Genomic DNA, 24,815 nt, shown 5'->3' on the forward strand with positions numbered 1-24,815 from the left:
AAAAACAAACGCAAGTGGCATTTACTTTAAAGAAAGATAGCACAAGCTCACAAGCAAAACATTTAGCAAAAGACATTTGTCGGTTCAAATTATAAAACAATAGTTCTAATGTTCAAAACGGAGACACATTTGGATATAAGTTGATTAAAAGTCATCGAGCAAAAATAGTTCAGAAAAGTTAATTCTGAGAAAAGCAAATGTCTCATTTTTATTTGTGTCCATAATTGTCCAAATACTTTATCTTCATTTTGAAAAGTTGATCTATTTTTTTTAAGCATCTCCAAACTAACAACTTCTGTTTATGAAATGTTTTGCTTGAAAAGTGTCTTGAGCAATCTTTCTTTAAAATAAATGCCACTTGGTTAGATATCTTGTTTAATACAATCACATTCAGACATTTTTTAAGTGTGGCTAAAGTGTCCAAATACTTTTCAGGCCACTGTAGGTAGTGGTGCTATGAAGAAACAATAAACCAACTTGCTGATTTGAAGAAAGTTCTCCAAAAAAATAAAAAAAATAAAATAAAAATAAAACTTTAGCCAAGATCCCAACACAGGCAAAAATTGTTCTTTAGTAAAGTTAAAGAACTTTTATTTTAAGGGTGTTCTAGTTTTTTCATTCTTCACCCATCCAGGAAAATAAACTGATCTGTTAACAAAACCAACAGCTTGAAACATCTGTGTGTCATCGGTGTGTAGCTAACATGGGTTTTGGGTTACTTGGATAACACATTCCAGATGTTGTTTTATTGCTTGGATTGCAAAAGCCATCTTACTGCAATCTTAACACCCCATGTCTCACTTGATCACTACAGGGTGAGCTTGAGAAACTGAATCAGTCTACAGATAACATCAACAGATGGGAGACAGAACTGGAGGTAAGGCTCACATGCTTGTTTTGTGCTGTCACTGTTTTTGCTGGAGTGGTTGCAGGCGAAATTCCAAAGTGGAAATTGTCTCAGAGCTCTCCGCCCTAACCCCTTTCCTTCACCAACCAATAGGAAGTGTCTTACATGTGACTGACATCCTTTGCATATCTGTTGAGTGGACAGAGGAAATCTCCTCTATCAGAGCCTAGAATTCCTGTTTGGAAAGCCACGAGTTCTCAACAGCTGCTAAAATGGAATAAAAATATCTATTTCAATACTTTGTTTAAGCTGAATTATGATTTACTTCTCTCATATAGCCCATGCATCATTTAATAAAATACTGTGAGTGTACCATGGTGTAACTATGGTATGATATATATATATATATAACAAATATACAGACATATGTTTTTTAAAGTCCTCTTTTTCTAATTTCAAATTTCTGCTATTTGTTCCAATTTTGAAGTTCTCTTTTTTATGAAAAAACACATTACAAAACCCTCATACATTTATCTGTATTTTTACTGTATGTGGCTGATTAATTACCAGTGTGGAGCAGGAAGCGTCCTGTCTGAGGAAGTTTCAATCTCTCTGACATCTCTTTTGTCATTGAGGTCCTGTCTGGAAGGATGTACATGTCACTGTTTTTAAAATATGTGTCATATGTAACCAAATCCACCTGTCGACAGATTCATCACAGGTAGAACTAAATACGGCATACAATTCTGCCTCGCAACAAACAAGCTTGTTTCCTTCTGCTGAGGAAGAGTTTTCTGTCTAGATGGTAGTGTGTAGATTCCTGGTTAACTGTGTTACATGTTGAATTGAGTTTGCCGAAGCAGCGCTTTTCAGGGAGCAACAACAGAATGATTATTGAAGCGTTTCGTAGTTGTGGAATGAGCTGTATGACTCGAGTTTGGCATCTGTCAGATCTTTACAGGTGACTTACATTGGTGTCTCTGTTCTTTAGGACTCCAGGCAGAAGTTTCGCGCTGTCCTTGTGGAGGCCACTGTCAAGCTGGATGAACAGGTGAAGAAGATCGGGAAAGCTGTAGAAGACTCAAAACCGTACTGGGAGGCCAGACGTGCGGCCCGGCAGGTGAGCTTTGTTAAAGCCCAGCCATCAATTCGCAGTTTGTTTAATCATAGTTACATTTAGCAGAGATTATTCTCCATGACTGGATTTTAATTTGCATACTATCCATCATAAATAGTATGCAAGATTAGGATTAGTGCATTCCTAATCATACTATGTTAAGAATAGTACACCAAGGTGCCTAGAAGATATTATTTCTGTAGGATTTTTGTAGTATGCATCGATGCACACATTTTTGGCTAATATTACCTACAACTTTAAATTTTGTTATAGACAGTCTGATCTCATGAACATTACGTGACCATGGCAACATTTTTGAAAAACGAAATTATGTGCTTCATTAAACGTTTGGCTGCAGTTTCCCATTGAAATGTCCAGCAGGAGGATGGCAAATGAAAGTGAAATGGTGTCGTAATCAGACAATTCTTTAAGGTGAATGTTAGATGGAGGTTTTAATTAGCAAAACGCACCTCCCTAGCCTAAAACGTCAACCTAAACCTGACCGATAGTGTCCTAAAAGCAAATGCGAAATGAAAAGCACATTTTCTAAAGCAACCATGTCATTTTGTGTTGCTTCTGTGACAATTTCGTCTCACGTGTCAGCCTGCATGCTTGGTTGGGAGTCCAAAGTCTAACACTGTATGAGGTTAGCTACCATGAAAGTTAATGACACTGTAATAAGTGTGTAATCTGTAATACAGGTGTTAAAATGTAATTTTTCAAATTATGCATTATAGTAAATGTGTTTCGATATCATAACATAGCACTGTGTAAAGGTTGGTGATAGAAGCTCCTACAACATTTTTAAAGCTCTTTAAATTACATACATTACCATTTCCAGTGAAGCACATACTTTTAGTATGTACTGGAAGTACACAAATTGAGATGCTTCCATTGATTGTAAAATAGTTCCCAATGTTTCTTTTTTCAAAAGTGCTCAAAAACCAGTGTTAAACAAGTTTTGAGTCTTGAGACTCTATGTGAAGTGGGTAATGTACTGGTTTACCAGGCTTAAAAGTTTTAAGATCACAGTTTCCTGATGTTATACATGAGTCTTTCCATGATGTCACTTCACATGGAATCTTATGGAATATTGTCCTGGGAATGAACACATAGGAAAGCATGTTTAGGCCCTCTTAAACTCTAAGAAATATGTTCGTTGGCCTCGGCCAACAGGAAAGGGCACAACATTACTAGAGTTATGCAATGATGGTTTGGCTGTTGCCATGGAGGCCTGTTGAACATCAGGAAACAATTTATGGCCCAATGACCATTGTGTCGAGTTCAGTTAATTTTTTATTTTTTTATAGCAATCTTAAATTTATAGAACAAAAGTGTGTTTTTCATCTAGTTCACTATAAGCCAATATACAGTAAAACTGTATAACATAACATTGTAACCTTTAGAATTACAGTCAATGGGGGGGCCTGGGTAGCTCAGTGGTAAAAGACGCTGACTACCACCCCTGGAGTTCGCTAGTTCAAATCCCAGGGCATGCTGAGTGACTCCAGCCAGGTCTCCTAAGCAACCAAATTGGCCAGGTTGCTAGGGAGGGTAGAGTCACATGGGGTAACCTCCTCATGATCGCTATAATGTGGTTCGTTCTCGGTGGGGCGTGTGGTGAGTTGAGCGCAGATGCCGCGGTGGATGGCATGAAGCCTCCGCCACCCAGATTGAGGCGAATCACTACGCGACCACGAGGACTTAAAAAGTGCACTGGGAATTGGGTATTCCAAATTGGGTGAAAAAGGGAAAAAATAAAAAAAAAATTTTTTCTAAAGAAGTACAGTTGATGTACCATGGTTTAGTGATGGATTCACGGTTTTACCATCACGGTAGTGTCCAGCAAGCTGCAACGCAAACAGTAATTTTTCTGTCCACAACACTCAAAAAATATATATATTTTAAGATTTATGCATTTCAATTTAATAACAAAAAGTAATCTTTAATAAAATACTATAGAATAAAAACAGAAAAACATATTTTAAGCTTTATTAATTCAATTTAGTTAAACATTACACAATGCAATTTGATGGAATTTTGTTATGAAATTGAAATGCATACATTTTAAAAATAGGCTAAAATATATTTTTTGAGTGAATGAAAGCTCAGAACATATTTGATATTTAATTTTCTGCTGTGGAGCAGGATTTTGGACCAATGAGATGTTACTGTGGGAAATAGAAAGCAAACGACCAGTCATGAAAGCAAAATGCCCTGTTTCTCATCATGCTCACTTCTGGTTAGGAAAGAAATTCAGCTTAACTTGAAAGAAATCATTTTTATCGCTTTTTGCTTTGTTGCATCATGTCTGGTTAGAAAACGGTGCAAAACACCTTGGTACATAAAAAACATACTAGCATAGCTCTTTTTAAAGTGAAATCTCTAATATAAAGCATGTTTGCATGACTGATGTACTGCAGTGTGGCAGAACAGTGTCACATATTGCAAAATAACACATTTTGTGTTTGTTCAGTAGTCTCAAGTTCTCAGAGCAGTTGTTGATGAAGACACATTTGTCCCAGTTTAACTCCTCAATCACATGACCCCTTCCTTCCCCCTGAACACAGCATGCGCTGTTAGCCACTCTGTAATGAATGACCTGCATCCCGGCATACAGACGTGAGAGTAATTTGCTTGCAAACAGGCTTTGGCTGGAAACAGCTTTAGAGAGAGCATGAAAATTGACTTGCTCCTAATGTGTGTATTTAAAATCCTCTTTCCTCAGGCAGGCAGAACGGTTACTTTTACTCATATTGTTAGTGATTTGAACAAACCCTGTTACCCCGAAACCAAAGTGCTGAACTTCTGTACATAACTCGTCCCGCACCATTGTGCTACAGATATAAATGATTCCTCAAATCATGTGGCTTGTTGAGTACAGGTGTGCTCATACTTTTCAAATTGATCAGACTTAGGATTTTCACCTGACAGATGATAAAACTAATGAAAAAGTCCCATAGACTTACATTGAAGGGGGAAGTGTGTGTGTGTCGAGCCCCGTCTGGAGTGTTGTGTGTTGTGGTTCATTAATCTGTCGGTTGTAAGGATGGATTCAAGGTCGCTGGTGCTTTCAGCCATGAAATTCTCCTTATTATCACCTTGTGACAGTAATAAATCAGCACATAATAGAGAGTTCACTCTTGCATCTTTCTTAAACAGCTATAAAAGAGCCTTTTATATCCAGGAAGTGACTTTGGTGAGAATTTGTCTCAGCTTCTCAACTCAGTTATAACACACTTAGAACCAAACAGAAGTAGAGGTCGACTGATATATCGGTTTTGCTGATTAATCGGCACTGTTAACAGATTTCTGGAACTACCGGTTATCGGCAAAAATCCACACCGATAGTTTTTCCCCGTTGCATCCAGTGCTGGAGCTGTTGGGAAGGGTCCGCTGTCATTATACTGTATGAGCGCGACCTCTAGAGGTGAAATAAAAACTATCACTTCACTGATGCCTTGTGGTGTTTGTTTTGACACGTGAGACTACACACTGCGTGGAGCAGAACATTTCAGATGTGGATTTAAAACATCAACAACGAAAAGGTATGTATACCGTACACTACAGTACACGTTGTCTTCTTATTATAAAGTAATAATTTGTTGAATAGATGCTGCATTAGTAGAGAACAGCAGTATGTATGCCGACAAGGCTGAGAGGATGCTAACATTAAAGCTAACCTCAAGCGGTTAGAACAATGTGACAAAAATACACGCAACTCCTACCCAAATGTTTAAATGTCACGATTGTTACCATCTATTACCATCTATTTGCATTAGTTTATATCCAGCTGGTCAGGTTTATGCATTCGTTAGCCAGCTAAATTGCATATTTAAAGCTAGTGACGTGAGAAAGCAAATGAATATCTTCATGCAGCCGAGAGAAACATATAAACAAATCAGAAACGCATCTGATTTCAATTAAAACAATTATTCTCACTGTAATACGATGACTTCAGATCGATCATATTCTTGCACTTAAAAAGGCTAGACACAGCGCAACAAATACAGTTTAAGAGAAAGCAGGTGTCTCAATATGCTTTTAAAGTTCTTTTTAATTAGACACATCATCTAAAAAACACGAGACGCTGAATAAACAAAAACAAAGGGAAACAAAGACGTTCGTCTAGCGCGCGTTTACATAGAAAAACAAATGGATGGTTACAAAAGCGTTAAGTGTGAACAGCCCCTTACAGTTGGTGGAGGTCTTTGGCCATTACATCTTGCTCTCTTATAAGTGTTTCTCAGATTAAGTAACGAGTTGTTTAAATGCTTTGTCAGGAAAGATGTTCAACTTGGAAATGTGTGTCTCGAGATCCTCATGTTCTATTCCAGTCTGTTGTGTTCTGTCTGATTGAACAGCCCCTGGCCTGGGCTCATAGTCTGAGCCACTGCACCACCGAGTTCAGCCGAATACCACTGCTATCTGTGAATATTGCTACTCTACATACAACTGTACTGAATAAAAAACAATGTGGTGTTTCGCTGTTATTATGAAGCTTGAGTCTGGAGTAGTAGGAATCAGTGCAAGTGTAACACCATGTGAACTGTCTATTGAAGTGTTTAAAACGTTTTTTTCTTTTGACTTAACATTTGAAAATATGGACCGACTAAAACTTTTTATTTATTTATTTTATGCACATTAGATGAAAATTAAATTCTCTTTTTTAACAGCCAGGATAGGAATGTTATAAAGTTCAGCAACTGTAATAAAGTTCAGCACTATTTTACTTTGTGTTAATTATTCATTCAGTATCAATTTTAAAAACTATCGGTTGATTAATCGGTTATCGGCATCGGTAAAATCCACTATCGGTCGACCTCTAAACATTAGTGTGGTAATAACGACATATGCTACTAATTTAGTCCACATTTCACTTCTCTTAAAAGGGTCATGACAAACACCCGGCAAAACTGAATATAATACAAATTTCAGTGCTGATAACAACACATGAAAACTCACGCTCAATAATTCCTCTTTTAGATATAACCTTTGCCGCAAGCTATTTCATAAGTGGTGCAGACAAAATCGACCGTAGCCAAAAGCCCCCACCGTAAATGACACCTATTAGTGTCCGGGTGTTTTGTTGCATGTGGGTGAGATAGATTACATGAGATAAACTGGATTATTTGGTTAACAGTTGAAGTGATTTACAGTCATTAGTGAGATGTGAGAAGCCATCAGACACACACAGAAGATGAATTCACCCGCTCATATTCCAAGTCTATTTTGACACGCCGTAAAACAAATGATGTCAGATTAGTCATAGAGTGAGTATAGTGGCAATCAGAAACAGATGACCTCAGCTAATCTTTTAAACGCACCTGGTAAAACCTGGTTTGTTTAAGCAGAAGTAAACACTTTGAAATCTCGTAATCTTTACATTGACTTGTAATCATTGAGCAGACACAAAATGTACAAATTATATCTTTAATCAAAATGTGGCTTTCCCTTTTGGAAAAAGACACTCAAACGGTGCTAATCAACATGTGTGGTGGTAGAGGCAAGCAAGTGTGTGTGTGCATTTTTTTGTGCTAGTAATCAAATGAAAGTGGTTTGGTGTGACTGTCCTGTGGTCACCCCAGAAAACCAACACATGTCCTGTCTGTCTGTCTCACTGTGTGTCAGTAGGTGAGACAGACAGTCTAGGCCGGGCAGTGCCAAATGTCTCTCACAGTCAGATCGCCAACACCCCCTAATCAGCCAATCAGAGCACGCCACACGCTAACACCTCCAGCTGCCAACCAGATAGATAGATAGATATATAGCCAGACAGAAAGATGGATAGACAGATAGATAGAACAACAGACAGACAGACAGAAAGATAGACAGATAGATAGAACGACAGACAGACAGACAGACAGACAGTGACAGAGAGACAGACAGAAAGACGGATAGAATGAACAGACTGACAGACAGACAGATAGATAAAATGGACAGACAGACATAGACAAATAGAGTGACCAATAGAAAGACCAATATATAGACAGACAAACCAACAGACAGAAAGACGGATAGACAGATAGATAGAATGACAGATAGAACGAACAGACAATCGAGAGACAGACAGGAAGGCAATTGGACAGACAGATAGAATGACAGATAGTGAGACCAATATATAGAGAGACAGATAGATGGACAAACAGATCAACACAGACTCAGGCCGGTTGCTAGGGTGTTGTTAGGCAGAGAACTAGAGATACAGAAATGACGACCACGATGAGGAAAGAATCTCTTGTTCTTTTCCACTTTTAGTTCTGAAGCTTGTGTGTTTTTATTTAACACATCAGCACGTGAGTGTTGTGCTGCAGTGTGTGTGCGTGTGTTGCTCTCACCTCATTCAGCTGCTGTCACATCTGTGCTGTCCTGAGCGACACGTGAGCACTGACATCAGCCATCAATGAGACATGACCTCACAACGTGAACGCTGACCCTGACAACCCTTCACAGCATGTGTGTGAGTGTGTGTGTGTGTGCTTCTGTTGATTAGAGATGAGCAGATTTCAGCAGGGCATGTTGGTCATATAAAAACATAGTGTTGTGTTTATCTGTTAGAATCCCACAAAACACTCACTAATCATGGACAAATCCCTGTGCTGTCCAATTGACCTTTCTCAACTTGACTGCTCAGATTTGAACTGCTGCAGTCAATAGTGCAAGTAGAGGTGTCGTCTAGACTGAGAAATAATTTGTATAGGCTGAAATGAACAACAAATGCAATCTCCAATCAAATCACAGAAATGTCTGGTGCAAAGCGTCTCTCACGTTCAAATTCTAACATCATCTCATATGCAAATGAAGAACTGTTAAAGGAATAGTTCAACCAAAAATTGAAATTCTCTCATCATTTACTCACCCTCATGCCATCCCAGAAATGTGTGACTTTTTCATCTACTAAGATTTTTAGAAGAACTTCTCAGGTCTGTAGGTCCATGCAATGCAAGTGAATGGGTGCCAAAATTTGGAAGCTCCAAAAATCACATAAATCAGCATAAAAGTAATCCATATGACTCCAGTGGTTTAATCCATGTCTTCAGAAGCGATATGATAGGTTGGGTGAGAAACAGATAAATATTTAAGTCCTTTTTTACTATAAATTCTCCTCCCTGCTCAGTCAATCTACACTTTAACTTTCAATTTTAACATTCCTCTTCTTGTGGTTTTGATTCACATTCTTCATGTATATCGCCCCCTACTGGGCAGGGAGAAGGATTTCTAGCATAAAAGGACTTAAATATTGATCTGTTAAGGTCAAAGTACACTTCAGGTGTCCGCGCACAGTATGTGTGATGCAAATTGCATCATCAGCACAGCCACACGGCTTGACCGCGCATCACCTAGATTTTTTTGACCCGGGCATGTGGTCCTTGGCTGTGCGTGTAGCTAACGCATGCAGCGGCTATTGACTGTACTAAAAGAGTATCACACAGAAGTTGTAATGGGCATGCATCAAACATGTTCATATTCACTCACAGTCAGAAGAGTATACTCACAAAGGCAACGTGGTCGACCAGGCGTGAGCCAATCTGGAACGCGCAAAAACGAAGTACGCCTGGGCCTTTACACACCTACACCAGAATTTTCATTTTTGAGTGAACTATCCCTTTAACTGGACTTTGAAATATTTGAATAATTGTAAATGTTTCTTTTCTGATTCCTGTTGCTAACGCAAGACTTTGTAACGCTTGACTATGTTTGGAAAAACATACTCCCATACTACTACTATTTCTGCAGCATGTAGTGTGTATACTGCACACAGATTTTACATATGCATTAATTACCTTGCTTTAATAAATTGCTGCAAATTGTTTCTTAGATTAAGGGGGTGACAACTTACCCCACTCCTTCCTACAACTCACAATATGCACATTTTCTATATGCAAGAGATACTCTTTTAACCCTACATTTAACATTCCCAGTGTTGTTAATGGACCAGAAGTGATATCGGCCACAATTTTTATCTTTTTTTTCTGGACTCGATATTTGATCAGACTGCCAAAAGTGAAGACATTTTTACATAAAATTGGATTTAAAATGCAAAATAACAACTTTTATTTCTGAAATGATTACTGAATTAAATATTGTGACATGCTGAAGTCACGTGACAACATTAGTTTTGTTTCTATCCGAGCTGCAAATTTAATTTATGCAAAAAAGCGGAATATCTCAAAAAATATTTAAAAATAAAGTAGCATTTCCATCCCATGTGTTTAAGAGAACAAAATCATAAATTCTGGCTAATTTTATTTTATGTTATATATAAAAATATATTTTTAATATACATTTTTATATATATATTTATATCATTTTATAATATTTGTTTTCAGAGTTGCTGTTTTTGCTTTGCACTACACGGCCTTCATAGAAGCAGAAACATTTTAAAGTAAATTTCAAATTAATTATTTAATTACAGGAATGCTTGGCACACACTAAAGTCTTCCATCTAGAGTAATCATGGAATAGAGATATAAGAGAGAGAGCTGGGATTGCGGAAAACATGGAGCGTCCTCAGGAAAGAGATGGACTGTTTACGCTCTGCTCCACCCAAAGACCATTAGAGCCGTACGGATCTGTGTGGATGGAAAACAGACGTCTTTGTCTTATTTTGGATGAGATTGTGGAATGTTACTGGCCTTGTTAATGGATGCTGGAATTCTTCGCTGTCTTTTGTGTATGAAAGGCCGATTATGTGTATGTCTGGATGGACATCTTATCTTAATCTGTAAATGAAGGGTGTTCCTGTGCGATCGTGCTAAAAACAGCAGCCGGGGGAAGTTAAACTTCCACATTTAAAGTGAGTGCTATTTAAAGGAATAGTTCACCCGCATTTATAAAGAAAAAGGGGAAATTTTCTGTTTAAAAAAAAAAAAAAAAGCAGCATGGTTAATTTTCCTGCCTTTAAAGGAGAGTTACTGTGTTAGTAGAACGGCCGGTTTCCTCCGTTTCTTCAAGTGAAGAACTTACTTGACAGTCAAAGCGTGAGGCGAGAAACTGGGTCACTGTGTTTAGTAGGTCACAGTGAGTTTAGGGCACATCGAGGTGATTCTGCATCTTCAGCTGATGTGATTAAATGTTAACCGAACATGATTTCAATGCAGAGTGAACGCTAGTCATGAAATATCCATCCGCCTCATGTCTGACGCTTCTGGATGGACTCTGGAAATAGGTCAGAAAAGCAGAGAAAATCACACACTTGGACTGTGACCGTGCTGTGTGCTTAAAGAATTACCAAAATAAAAATGGAAAAATAAGCTATCAGAAAAAAACATGGCGTATGTCTCTCTCTTCCTCACCTCAAAAGACTGCTGTGAAGGACAACGTCAGCTAAAAAGACATTTTATCCACAAAAACCAAAAAACGTGCGTACAATGAGACCAGGAACATGTATTATGAAAGTAAACAGGTACACTTTACCTTCATGCTGACTTTAAAGGAATATACAGGTTAAGCTAAATCGACAGTATTTGTGGCATAATGTTGATTACCACAAAATTATTTTAGACTCATCCCTCCTTTTCTATAAACAAATGCAAAAATCTGGGTTACAGTGCGACACTTACAATAGACAGGAAGTGAGACCCTTCACTGACATAACTAATCTGTCATTACAGTGTTTACTAACCCTGACCTTATGAGCAAAAGTGTTATCAGAAACATCAGTGCACCAGTGTTGGGGAAGATACGTTATATTTGCATGTAGCTTGGCAAACTACAGTTTCAAAGTAGTTAAACTAGAGTCAAGCTACCTTTTTTTAACTCAGTTACCCCTTCATATTTATAATCAGTAGTAGCTTATAGTGATCTTAGTGATATTGTCCGCTGTATTCCAAGTCTTCTACAGGAATATTCTGGGTTGAATACAAGCTGAGCTCAATCGACAGCCTTCATATATTCCTTTAAGGCATATGATAGCTTTGTGTGAGGAAAAGACAGAAAAATGGGTCATCATTCACTGAAAATATTCTCCTCTGCCATTCAAGTTTGCTCTGATGATACATGCGAGAACAGTTTTGTTAACATTGGCAACAAGCATCTCAATTAGGGTGACAGCATTAAACATACAGTACATTTACACTAAATACAACTAATGCTAAAAACACCCTAACTTATACTATGTAAGTGAATCAAAAGTGTATGATAAACAGCAAGCAATGGTAGATATAAAATGGTTTGAATGTTCAATGTTTCAGTTATCAAACCACTAGGTTGCACCATCCCTCATTGTGTGACCATCTCTGTAGGATCCCTCAGTAGGCTGTACTGGTTCTGGATGGGTCTTTATGAGTGCAGACTATCACGAGTTAAATAACAACAGTGTCGGCTTTAGGCCTGTAATTGCTGCAGTCCGGCTAGACACTACGGCTCTTTATGATTCAGCAGCTCGGTCAAAAACACACTATTCTGAGGAGTGACGCTCAGTGACCTGTTTGAATAGCTTCTTCATCTGTCATCATATTGTAGACTGCTATAGGAAGCTCAATTTTTATTTTTAGCATTCTGTGGTTATGTGGTGTATGATGGTCATTTCAGCTAATAATGAAACACAATGGTGGCAGTTAAGTATGGGTGTTGATTAGTAGTCAACTGGGATTTTTTGTGTTTCTCAAACCTCAAAATGTATTCAAAAGTCACTAAAAGTAGTGCACGGTCTATTGACAAGGCTGTTATGGAGGTGACACAAGGTTAATCGTCAAAGCAGGCATGGTTACTAAAGTATTGTCCATTGATGTCCTGGTCAATATATCTGTCTATCATAAGTGTTGGTTTTCAGTTCAGTAGACCAGAGATAAATGCACCAGTGTTAGCAGTGTGTCCACGCTGACACGCCTTCTCAAATTTGCGACAGCAGCGTGGTAAATGGAGCTATTGTTTGGTGCAGTACATTGTTTCAGCATGTTCAATGGCCAATTTTAGACAATGGTCAGAAAGGTTATTTTTGTACACGTTTGAGTTGATGCATTGTCTTACGTGCTAGATACTGTGAGGGCAAGTCATGAACTCGAGAAAAACAAGTGTGCCCTTCATCTCACAGATACAAACCGATGTCTGAGTTGATGACTCATCTGTCTGCCGTGTTGTGTATAAAATCTCTCTCTCCTCACCTGTCCACTTCTGTTAGCTCTTCACTTGGGTGTAGATGGAGGGTTGGACAGTGTATCCATAATCACAACAGAATTTAATCATCAATACCATTGGCAACACAGAGAAATCAAATCAAATCACTTTATTGATTTATTGATAGAAAGACAGAAGAACAAAAGAGAATGATAGAACAATCGATAGATAGATAGAACAATTGACAGAACAAAAGACAGACAGACATATTTCCACAGAATTGCAACATCTGTCATTCATAAAAGTTGTATGCATTTTCCACCCCTTGCAGGTTTTTTTTAATCAAATATTTTAGCTAATTTCATGAGGCTTTCAGCTATCAATAAGAGTATAGTACACTCAGCTCCATTTAACACAAAAAAGCTTTCAGATTCAATCCTGGCAAATCAATAAAATGGCTGTTTGTTGGTTCAGTGGATATTAATGTGAAATCCCTCATGGATTTAAAGTAGTCTTCTTTCTGCTCAGACTGAGATCTTGTGAGTGCTTGAAGATACAGACATGACAAAGAGAGAGTGTGTGTGAGAAACAGAGAGAGAGAGAGAGAGAGAGAGAGAGAGAGAGAGAGACCTATATGAAATATACATTGGCTCCTTGTCTCAAGCTCTACCAGTTTTCTTTATGAATTCTTTAGCAGAATATAGATGTAAATAATGCAAGAGGGATCTCCTCTAAATGAGTGACTCATCCTGCAGAAATAGAGATAGAGAGACTGCAGTGGTCATGTGACCCATTAAAGCTGAACCGCTAATGATAATCTGGCTAATCTGGTAACACTGTTGTCGTCATTGGAACCTTGCAAGATTTCAAACAAGAGGGAGGAATTTAGCATTTTAGTCATTGATGTTAGATAATGGAGTGAACATCACTCCATAAAAGTACATAAAAGCACATTAAGATAAAGTAGATCAAACACCAATTACACACAATTACATACATGTTGTATTAACGTACATCACGTTGTAATTACGAACTTGTAAGTTCCTGGGAAGACTAGAAGGCAGCACTTTCTGACATTGTATTATTTGGCTCTGAACCTCGGTATGTTTACACCATCAACAAGAGTACCACCTAGGGTTGCCAACTGTCCTGTTTTAGCTAGGACATCCCATATTTTGGCCATAATGAATACGTCCAATATGGCGAGATGCTCGAGGGGGACCCTTGCCTGTCGGATGGCAAAACGCTGTTTTGAAGCTCTCAAAATGCTCAAGCATATTTGCGTGCTGAAAAGTTGGAAACCCTGTAAATAGTTGCACACTGTAGCTGGAGAAGACGTCCAAAAAGGAGTTTTTTTTTTTTTTTATTCATATTTTTGTCTTTTTGGTTTAACTACCAAAGTTTAACATGCACACACTTGCATCTGTCTAGCTCAGAGGTGTTGCAAGACATGGAAAGAATGTAATTTGCTTGCCGAAGGCAAATTCTGCAAAGCTAAGCAGCAATGAGAAATGCATTTCACTATAACTGGCAAATTGCAGTACGTCATAAATAGCAGTTCACTTAATTAACAGTCACTGGATTGCTTAATTAATTACTGCTGTGAACTGAACTGAATGGAGTGCACATTGGAGAAACTGTCCTAAATCATCTTCTGTTTTCTTCTCTCAGGCTCAGATAGAGGCACAAAGAGCCACACAGGAGTACCAGAGGGCCACTGAGATCCTCAGAGCAGCGAAAGAAACCATCGCGCTGGCTGAAGAACGTCTCCTGGAGGAGGACAGCAGACAGTTCGACTCGGCCTGGCAAGAGATGCTCAACCACGCCACCCAGAGGGTGAGACACACAACACCAGACCTAATAAAACTGACCGTAGCTATGCTACAGATACGTTGATTCAATTGTAGACGGCAATTTACAATTTTAAAGGGAACTCGTCTGTGCTGAGATCTTGATTTTGGCTGAATTGCTCTGATTGGCTCTTCTAGGTGATGGAGGCGGAGCAAAGTAGAACACGAAGTGAAATCGATCACAGGGAAACGGCGGCCAAATACAACACCACCATTAGCCACATGAGACAACTGGAGAAAAAGCTCAAACGCACTATCAACAAGTCCAGGTTAGCGTCGAGTCAATCAATCAATCACACATTAACTGTGAACCTCAAGAATCCATAGTGCACTCCAACATGCTGATAACTACAAAAAAAATCAGCTTATTTAAAAAAAATCAGACAACTCAAGAAAAGCATGAGATTTCAAATAATCGGGTTATTCTTTGCCTTTGATGTCAAAACGTAAAGTCATACACACTGGCTGGGTTACAGTGAGGCATTACAATGGAAGTCAACTATTTAAACAACTTTACAGCTCAAATAATAAACAAGTTGTAACAGAGGAATTAATGTAAGCTCTTATTAAATTATAAGCATCACATTTCTGCCTTTAACCCCTCCAAAAATTGGCCCCATCCACTTCCATTGTAAGTGAACACACGTTGATGCATTAGTGCAGCGGTAGGAAACCTCAGTGCTCAAGAGGCGATACCTTCAAATGTCCGTGCCATTAAACTGGATGTGTTTTTATACAGGTAGCTAGCTATAATGTGCCAAGAGTTTACAAACATTGAAATAATTTGCTCAGGAAGTCTGTTTAAAAGAATATTCTGGGTTCAATACAAGTTAAGCTCAATCGACAGCATTTGAGACATAATGTTGATTACCACAAAAAGTGTATTTCGACTCATCCACCCTTTTCTTTTTTTTTTAAAGAAGCAGAAAAAAATCGAGGTTACATTGAGGCACTTATGATGGAAGTGAAATTTAAAGCTTATAATTTTATAAAAGCACTTATATGACTTCTTCTGTTAAAACTCATGTATTATTAGAGCTGTTGCTTCAATTGACATTTTTAGTCATTGTAGGGGTTGTTGAAATTACATCGTCATGGCAACAGAGTTATAAAATTGGATCTCTTTACACAGAAAAGGTTAGTAAGTGATTTAATCACACTAAAATCATGTTAACACACATATTGTTTATATCTTGGGGCTATACTTTTGAAACAGTGTGTATTTAAACATTTACAGATTGGCCCCATTCACTTCCATTGTAAGTGCCTCACTGGAACCCACATTTGTGTTTTTTTTTAAAGAAAAGGAGGGACGAGACGAAATACATTTTTGTGGTAATCAATATTATGCACAAATGCTGTCGATTGATTTTAACCTGTATTGAACCTGGAATATTCCTTTAAATTGTTGCCCGACTGTGACAGTAGTTGAACTGACGTAGAAAACTGGCCTTAAAAAAAAAGGTTTACGCAACAGGCTTGTGGTGTGTACTCGCGTTGTGTTGTAAATTGTCTGTGAAACATTTAAGATTGCAACAACACACAAAATCAAGCTTGCAGAACTAGAAGCATCTGCGTTCATGTACTCGTATAGAGTACGTTTCAGGTCTCAGTGAGGTTTAATTTTGTGTTACCAGTTTTGCATCTAAATATCGTTACTGTCGACATAGACAAAACGGGAAAAACATTGCTAAAACACTTGTATTCTGTAGGACCTATTTTATATTTACATGACATCTGAGGCTTAATGCATTTCAAACATGAGAACATTCTGGAATAAATGTATTTTTAATTAAGAAAGCCCACGATCATTTTCCTCTCACATGGAAACAACGTAGGACCAAAAATCGCCCACTGAAGTTTTCTAGAAGAGAGAAATATATTTTTGTTTTCTGCCCCACACCGGGCCCCAGCTCTGTGTCAGTGGGGTTGTGTATGGTAATGTAGTTCAATGTGAGGCGCCTCTAATGTGTTCCAGATGTATTTCTGCTCGTGGAATGTGCACAGGCCAATGTTACTCCACCAGAGCTCTGTTGTTGTATGGAGATTCTTGTAGTGTTACTTTGTTTCAAATCTCTCTCTCTCTCTCTCTCTCTCTCTGTAGGCCATACTTTGAATTGAAGGCAAAATATTATCTACAGCTCGAGGTATGCCAATATTTACTTTGTGCTATAGTTTTAATTTCATAAACCTTTTAAACTCTTTATATTTCTTAGGGTTAATCTCACAAAAAGTTTAAAAAAAGGTTATAAGCATATTTTTACAATTATTTGATCAAATTAAGCATTATTTTCATGACAATTTAGCACATTTCCTTAAATAAATTATATGTATTATCTAGATTTAACAATAGTATTAAAAGTATTAAACTGTCATGAAAAAGCACCTTAAATTAGGCTTCATTTTCTTTATGTAAAAATTTTGATTTTGGGGAGAAATGTGACTTAGACATGTTTCCGTGAGATTCACCTAACAGTCAGTGATTCAACCAATTCATTTTATACTTACAAAAACAGTACCATAGTATTACCATGTTTCTGGGACACTACTATTATGGTATTACCATGAAGTATCTTTAATAATCATGTAAGTATCATGGTATCTATAAATGGTAATCCTACAGTAGCATGCTATACAGTACGTCACAGTACAATAGAGTGCAATGGTGCCCACCCACTTTTTCAGCCGTCAGGGTCCCGAAAGTATTTTTCCTATTCATTTTTTGCAAATAAAATCCTCCATAAAAAAGCTGTAAGTTATGAACCAAACCAACCAGCTCCAGTGTGAATCACAACATCACAAACTTTGTTTTGAGGCAAAAAAATATTTGAAAATCAGACGAAAAGACAAACGTACAAGACTGTGAGGGAATGAACTACAATCCCACGAAGCATTGCGAATGGTTTGATATAGGAATATATAAAACTATTGATTTTAAGCTGTTCGTTATTAGTGTAGAAACAATATATTTTGCATTTATTCCAAAATATTCCTAAACGTACAAATATAGAAGTAGTTTAAAGGGCCGTTCACAGTGCGTCAGTGGAGTGGGCGGTCGCTCCTGGGCATGTTTCGCGGGCTTTGTTGGCCGTAGTTCTCTGATTGGTGAAGCTTTCTCTTCAGGATTATGGGTAATGTAGTTGTTTACCTATTCTGCTATCAAATATGATTTTTAAACAATAAAGTTGAAATAACACAGACTGATGGCTTCAACAGAAGCATCTACTGTAGCATCTATGAAAAACCTCAGAGCTCATGGTAGGTCTGTCTTTAAAGGTTTATAAGATATCGTTGAAAATAAATTCCTCTATGGAAAAAATGAATGGGATTTTTACTTCCAGAATCAGACTGTTGCACTTTATGGTTTACCACCTAAGAGCAGAAACAGCATTTGGGCGTTTAGTAACGTAAGAATATTCTTTGTTCAATCATAAGCTAATGAGCAGATTTGATCTGATTTTGATAATAAATATATTGGTGCCTGTTCTCCGCTTTTCCTTGTCCTCCTTCTCCCCTGCAGCAACTGAAGAGATGGGTGGACGAGCGGCAGGCTAAACTCACCCAGGCCAAAGCAGAGTACCGGACCGCCCTGCGCAACCTGGAGACCATCTCAAATGAGATTCACGCACGCCGGCGTCACTCTGCTATGGGGCCCCGGGGCCGAGGGGTGGGGGCCGAAGATGACGGGGCCGCCACGGATGATATCACCAACTTCAAAATGGAGTCTGATGGCATATCTAGTGAGTGAGATACAGGGTCAGAAATAAAGGGGGAAATGCTACCAAAAATGACAAAAACATTTAATGTGGGGGCAAAAATGCCCTCGTAAGTAAATCTTTCATTTTTTTATTTGTATCATCTTATATAGTTCTTAAAGGAATATTCTGGGTTCAATATAAGTGAAGTTTAATCGACAGCATTTGTGGTATAATGTTGTTTACCACTAAAAACTATTTTTGACTCGTCCCTCCTTTTCTTTAAAAGGAGGGACGAATTTTTCCAAATTTTTGACCGAAATCAATATTTCCTTTATCTGACGGGTACTAAACTTGGTGACTTTTCGTTCATTTGATATCTAAACACACAAAGAAATTGGAGTTGATTGCATCAGCTTAAGTGTTAGAGAAAAAAGTTACACTTGTACTGTTTTTTATATATATATATATTTTTAATTTATTATATAAAATGTGGTGTAGTGGACTAAAGCACTGAACTGGTAAGCAGAAGGTTGTTGGTTCAATCCCTACAGCCACCACCACTGTGTCCTTGAGCAAGGCAATTAACTCCAGGTTGCTCCAGGGGGATTGTCCCTGTAATAAGTGCACTGTAATTCGCTTTGGATAAAAGCGTCAGCCAGATGCATAAATGTAATATAAAATCTAAAAATCAGCCACAATGCAGAAAGAATACACAGACATGAAAGGGTGAGACTACCAAACATCAAAAGTGCAAAACACACACACAACTGAACTGGTCAGACAATAAAACAGAACAATTTCTTTTTAATTTGTCCAAAAAAATAAATAAATAAAAAAATAAAATCAGCCACAATGCAGAACACACATACACCAAAATTAATTGGTGAGACCATAACACACACACACACACACACACCCCTTGTTACAACCAGGGATTACTTGTTATTCTACTCATTTCAGGTATGCTGACAAAAATAACCTCTAACAAATCAAATTAAATGCTAAACTTTGACAAAAGTAGTCTTTGATAATATTTAAATATACAGTATATCTAAATGCAGAACTTGTAACAAAATCTAGAAATCATCTTCTCTTCAACCAGGGATGAATAAGTAGCTCTATGCAGCCATCTAGTGTTATACTTGGAATTTCATCTGTTTTTTTATTGTATTTTATTTTTAAATAGACAGCACAGTTTGATTCTTGAGACCTTTTTTAAATGTATAATTAAGTAGATATAAGAGGTTTATAATTTGAGGATTGGTTCAAAATATTCATTTAAAAAAAAATCAAAAAAGTCAATTTTCAAGTTCAAGGTCATATAGGTAAATAGATTAGTAAATAAAAAAATAATAATAATAAGGTCTAAATACCTAAAATCCCACCCACAATGCACAACTTTAGTGCTTTTACACGATTTGATTTAGAGTTGTTACATTTGTTTCATAACAATTAAAAAAAAATTACAAGTTTATTGTCTCCGGTCACTTTTGACCAGGAACAACTGGAACATGATTTAATGATGAACAGTGCATAAGGGTTAAAAAAGCAAAAATGGAGGTTACAGTAAGGCACTTACAATGGAAGTGAATGGGGCCAATTTTTGGAGGGTTTAAAGTGAAGCTTATAATTTAAAAAAAGCACTAACATTAACTCTTCTGTTAAAACGGATGCATTATTTGATAATCATCTTCTAAAACAGCAATTATTTCTGGTCTACATTCGACTAACAGTATTCACACAGCACAAGTGCACAAAGTGAAACACTAAGTTTGCATTCTGTTTTTTTGTTTCAGTGATATCCGTGAACTTTGAAGAGGAGAATTGTACCGGCACGTCAGAGGACGACCCCGAGACACAGTCAACCTGCAGTATGAGCTCCACATCTGCTCCTCTGGACCTGTCCTGCACGTGCCCCACGTCTTCTGTCCCGTATCCTCTCCTGTCATCCTCCTCCTCTTCTCCTCTCTCTGTCGGCCCTGATCTGTTGCAGCTGCCAGGCTCCATGTCTCTGGAGGGGTTGGAGCAGGTGTCTCCTGTGCTCGGCCCTCGCAGTGAGTGCAGTGGAGCGTCGTCACCAGACTGTGAACAGGAAAGAGGTGAGAGCCAACGGATGCAACCTTGAACAATGATGACATGTAGAACTGACCGTACTGAACGATTAAACGTGGGTGCACAAACACACATGCAATATGATCCAGAGTCTGAGTGACATCAATGAAATATCTGATACAATCAAACTGTGATCACATTAACAAAGAGTGAAATAAACAAAACATTTTAACATTTAATGCGTGAAATTGATTTTTATAAATTTTTCAAACATAATAATTTCCACACAGTCAAACAGACTTGTCTTTCTAGAAGTCCACAGTGCTAAAAGTGCCCAAAGTTGAAGAAACACCCATATATTTTTATGCAAATTTCAGCAAATTCAAAAACAGTAATTGTGTTAACTACATACATATAATGAGATCATACAATGGCAGTTGATAGTGACTCACTTTAAAGCTTAAAAAAGCACCCAATTATATCATAAATCTAGTCTGTGCTACTTGTGCATCATATTCCAAGTCTCCTGAAGGCATATGATCACTTTGCATGATGAACAGACTGAAATGTATGGCATTATTCACTCTTAAGTCAAATCATTCATTAATTCTTATAAACAATAACATCAACCCTCTCTGGCTCCTGTGTGATGATGTCATGAGTAATTTGTGTTTATGTGCAGGTGAGAGAGCAGATGGTGCAGAAGTTAAACCTGACAATACAAACAGCGTCAGTGTTCAGAAAAGCTCGCTCCTGGAGAAAAGTCTGTGCAGCTTATCGCTCCAAACCGCAGACGACAACGAAACAGACACTCACCCTTTCACTGGGACCTCCAACACACCAGCAGTGCTGCTCTTAAACAGTATTTAAACTCCAGAACATCCACTTGTTCAAACTTTCAGCACAGGGGCCACGTAATCAAAACAGTGTCGTTTCAAAGGAACCATTGTGGAAACCTAACTTGATGATTTATGTGAACTTTTATCATCTCAGTGTTATGGAGATTGTCTCATCTCAGACTGGTTTTAACCCAGAAAACTGTGAAACAGTGTTATAAATGTTAGGAAAACATCAGCTATGAAGTGAACTGTTTGTCGTCACTGAGTGGATGTTTCTCATGTTCTTCCTATCTGTGTGTCTCGTGAGTGGATACAGCTCTTTATTTCTGTCTTCTATTGCATTAAGGTGGCGTCTCACTAGCCGATGACGTGATTTTGGTCTGGGGTTTCCAAGGAGGTCTGTAATACCTGGAGAAAGATATAAGATATCTCAGTGCAAATTGCAATTTACAATATATTTTGCTTGCAAACAATGGAGAAATATCTGTTTTGGAAACAGATAGTGTAGTTAAGGCATCTACCAGGAAGGGCTAACTGGCCCATGCTAACCAGCCAAACCATGATCACTTAAAAACTAAAAATCAAGCAAAAAAATAAAAAAATAAACGGCAAGTGAGATGCCGGAATTACAGTAGCAAAAGATATCTGCACCAGTTTTTTACTCTGTCTGCATTGTGTGATGATGTTCTTCGTCTCAAATGTGCTCAGCTTGGTCTCATGTTAATTACGTGACTGTAGCAACATTTGTCAATGCAAAATCATATTACAGGTATCATGGCAGGTGAAATGTCCACTGTGTGGCGCTAAAAGAGAGTTAAATGTTCGAGTTTTAAATCAACAAAACCGACCTCCTTACCCTAAAGCTTAAACCAAAACCTAACCTATACAGGGATGGATTAACGACCGGGCCAATGGGGCCAGTGCCCAGGGGCCCTTGACTACCAGGGGCCCTTGACTGCCCGGGGGGGCCCTGGGATTTAAGGTTGCACGATCCAGTTTGGCGATACACCCGCTCGAAATCCCATCAACAATGAAAATGAAAAAAAAAAAAAATAGTGGGAGTGGAGGGGGGGGCCCTTGGAGATAATTGGCCCCCGGGCCTTTGCAAGTCATAATCCGTCTCTGAACCTATAGTGTCATTAAAAGCAAATGTGAGATGAAAACCCAATTGCTGAAGCAATCACTCCATTTTCTGATGCATCTAAGACACTTTGACCTTGTGCGCTCTTCAGGACTCGTACCCCAGTCATTTGCATTGCAAGTGCAATGCTCCATCAGTTGAGCTTCCGCGCAATTTGATTGCACCTGAAGAAGCTTGTGAATGTAGTTAGTTATGTAATGCAAGTGTTAAAATGAGTCATGCACTAGAGTAAGTGTTTAGATATCATTAGATATCATTGTGTGAGGAACAGGACGAAACGCAAGTGTTACTGATAATCTGCCGTTCTACTCGTGATGTGTATGAAAGTGAATAAAAGTCAATGTTGTGGTTGCGCCTCTAGTGTTCATTTCACCAGGAAACTGCTGCGATATGTACAACGAGCCATGTGAAAATCATTTTACAAAAACGTAGGTGTAGTTACGTGATTCTATGAGACCATGTTGAATTCACTCTTTGTTTTTCCACTCCACTGGTTGATCAGTAGTTCAAAGCAATATATTTATACTCAATGTTTGTCTTGTTATCATGATGTTACCAATGTCTTTTCACAGCTCAAAATTCTTATTTGTGTAATATACAGATGCTTGTAGCATGAATCCTTTTCCACTGTTTTGATTTCACACAGTCAGACTTCTTTATTCCAAAACAAAGAGCTGGAGCATTAATCTTGTGGTGTTGGGCACCAATCAAGTCCTTTTCTTTAAAAGAGGACTAAGATTTCTTAAACACTTGACATAGTTTTTGGTGCATAAAGAGTAATTGCTCTTCTTAGATAGCACTTTATAATCACATTTAACCGTGTTTATCAATAAATATGGGCCAGACATGTGTTGACTTGCAATGATGTAAAATTGCTGTAATGCATAAGAGGTAAGAAACGGCTATGCTTGGAATAGCATACTAACACACTACTCATACTATTTCTGCAGTATACACTATGTGTATAGTACACTGTACAGTATACTGTATTATCTGTAAGGATGATCCATTTACAAAAATGTACAGTATACAAGAGCATACAGCATGAGATTCTGTAACCAAAATGCAATACACTCGACCATGCATTTCGATCGTGCAACTAAATATTAACTGTGATTTCAACATCTTAACATTTGCCAAAAAAAGTTAACATTTAACCCTTGTGCATCAGTTTAAAAAAGTTACTCAGAGGTCCTTTGAGGACAAAAATGTCAGCGTCAAAAAACTGCCATAATAATATTATATATTAATATTATGTCCCACTTTCAATGAGTTAATTTTTTTAACCAACATCAGTCCTGATCATAACTACCACATATTCATTCATTTTCAGGATTTTAACCCTTTAAATGCCAGTTTATTTACATAATGCCACTGTTGTTTTTACACACACACACATTTCTCAATACACACAAAACACACTCTGACATCCATACCAACACACACACACAATTTTAGCTGCATCATTTATTCAGTTGGCCTGCAGTGCTCTATAATACAGCAAACAGAAAACAGGGGAAAAGCTTGTATTTGCTCCATAGGCTAAACATGAGAAACATGGCGCCATCTGGTGGAAAATATTAAAAATTTAAATTTTGGATCCAGGGATCCGGAATGAAAGCGTAACATCATAGAATTCATGATTTTATACTTTAATGGCACCAGGATCAAATATTGCAGTTTTAATGGGTTTCAATGGGGACATTTTTGTCCTGAAGGTCCTGAGTGTAACTACACAGTGTATTATAGATGTATTATAGGAACTGAGGTTGAAATATCTAAATTCCCCCAAAATACACACCTCTGGCAAAATGCTGTTGGCATTAACGCTAGAAAAAAAATAAAATTAAAAAGACAAAAATGTCCTGAAGGTCGCACAAGGGTTAAACCCTTCAAAAATGGGCCCCATTCACTTCCATTGTAAGTGCCTCACTGTAACCTCTATTTTTGAATTTTTTAAAGAAAAGGGCAGACGAGTAGAAATACATTTTTGTGGTAATAATCAAAATGATGGCACAAATGCTGTGTTGAACCCGAAATATTCCTTTAACATGCACAAAATTGGATTAAAAAATGCAAAGTAACTATTTAATTCCGAAAGGATAACTAGCACAACGTATATGAGATCATGTGACATACTACACACATGAATAGCAGGTTTGCGAGTGACGTAATGCCACACGGAAGTCGTAACAACGTGCTTTTGTGTATGT

At 37.8% G+C, this 24,815-nt stretch overlaps 1 protein-coding gene across 1 annotated transcript in view; it reads left to right on the top strand.

The window, feature by feature from the left end:
- LOC127420877 (SH3 domain-binding protein 5-like) overlaps nucleotides 1–23,456 on the top strand; it is a 25,042-nt gene extending 1,586 nt beyond the window's left edge. Inside the window, exons 2-9 of the mRNA XM_051663467.1 lie at nucleotides 815–877; nucleotides 1,839–1,967; nucleotides 14,694–14,858; nucleotides 15,011–15,141; nucleotides 16,977–17,019; nucleotides 18,393–18,612; nucleotides 20,367–20,669; nucleotides 21,305–23,456. Of these exons, the coding sequence (XP_051519427.1) occupies nucleotides 815–877; nucleotides 1,839–1,967; nucleotides 14,694–14,858; nucleotides 15,011–15,141; nucleotides 16,977–17,019; nucleotides 18,393–18,612; nucleotides 20,367–20,669; nucleotides 21,305–21,492 (1,242 nt within the window). The 3' untranslated portion in view covers nucleotides 21,493–23,456. The remainder of the gene's footprint in view (nucleotides 1–814; nucleotides 878–1,838; nucleotides 1,968–14,693; nucleotides 14,859–15,010; nucleotides 15,142–16,976; nucleotides 17,020–18,392; nucleotides 18,613–20,366; nucleotides 20,670–21,304) is intronic.
- Nucleotides 23,457–24,815: the final 1,359 nt, after the last annotated feature.

The sequence above is a fragment of the Myxocyprinus asiaticus genome, chromosome 30 (genome assembly GCF_019703515.2).
Source record: "Myxocyprinus asiaticus isolate MX2 ecotype Aquarium Trade chromosome 30, UBuf_Myxa_2, whole genome shotgun sequence".
Lineage (NCBI taxonomy): Eukaryota > Metazoa > Chordata > Actinopteri > Cypriniformes > Catostomidae > Myxocyprinus > Myxocyprinus asiaticus.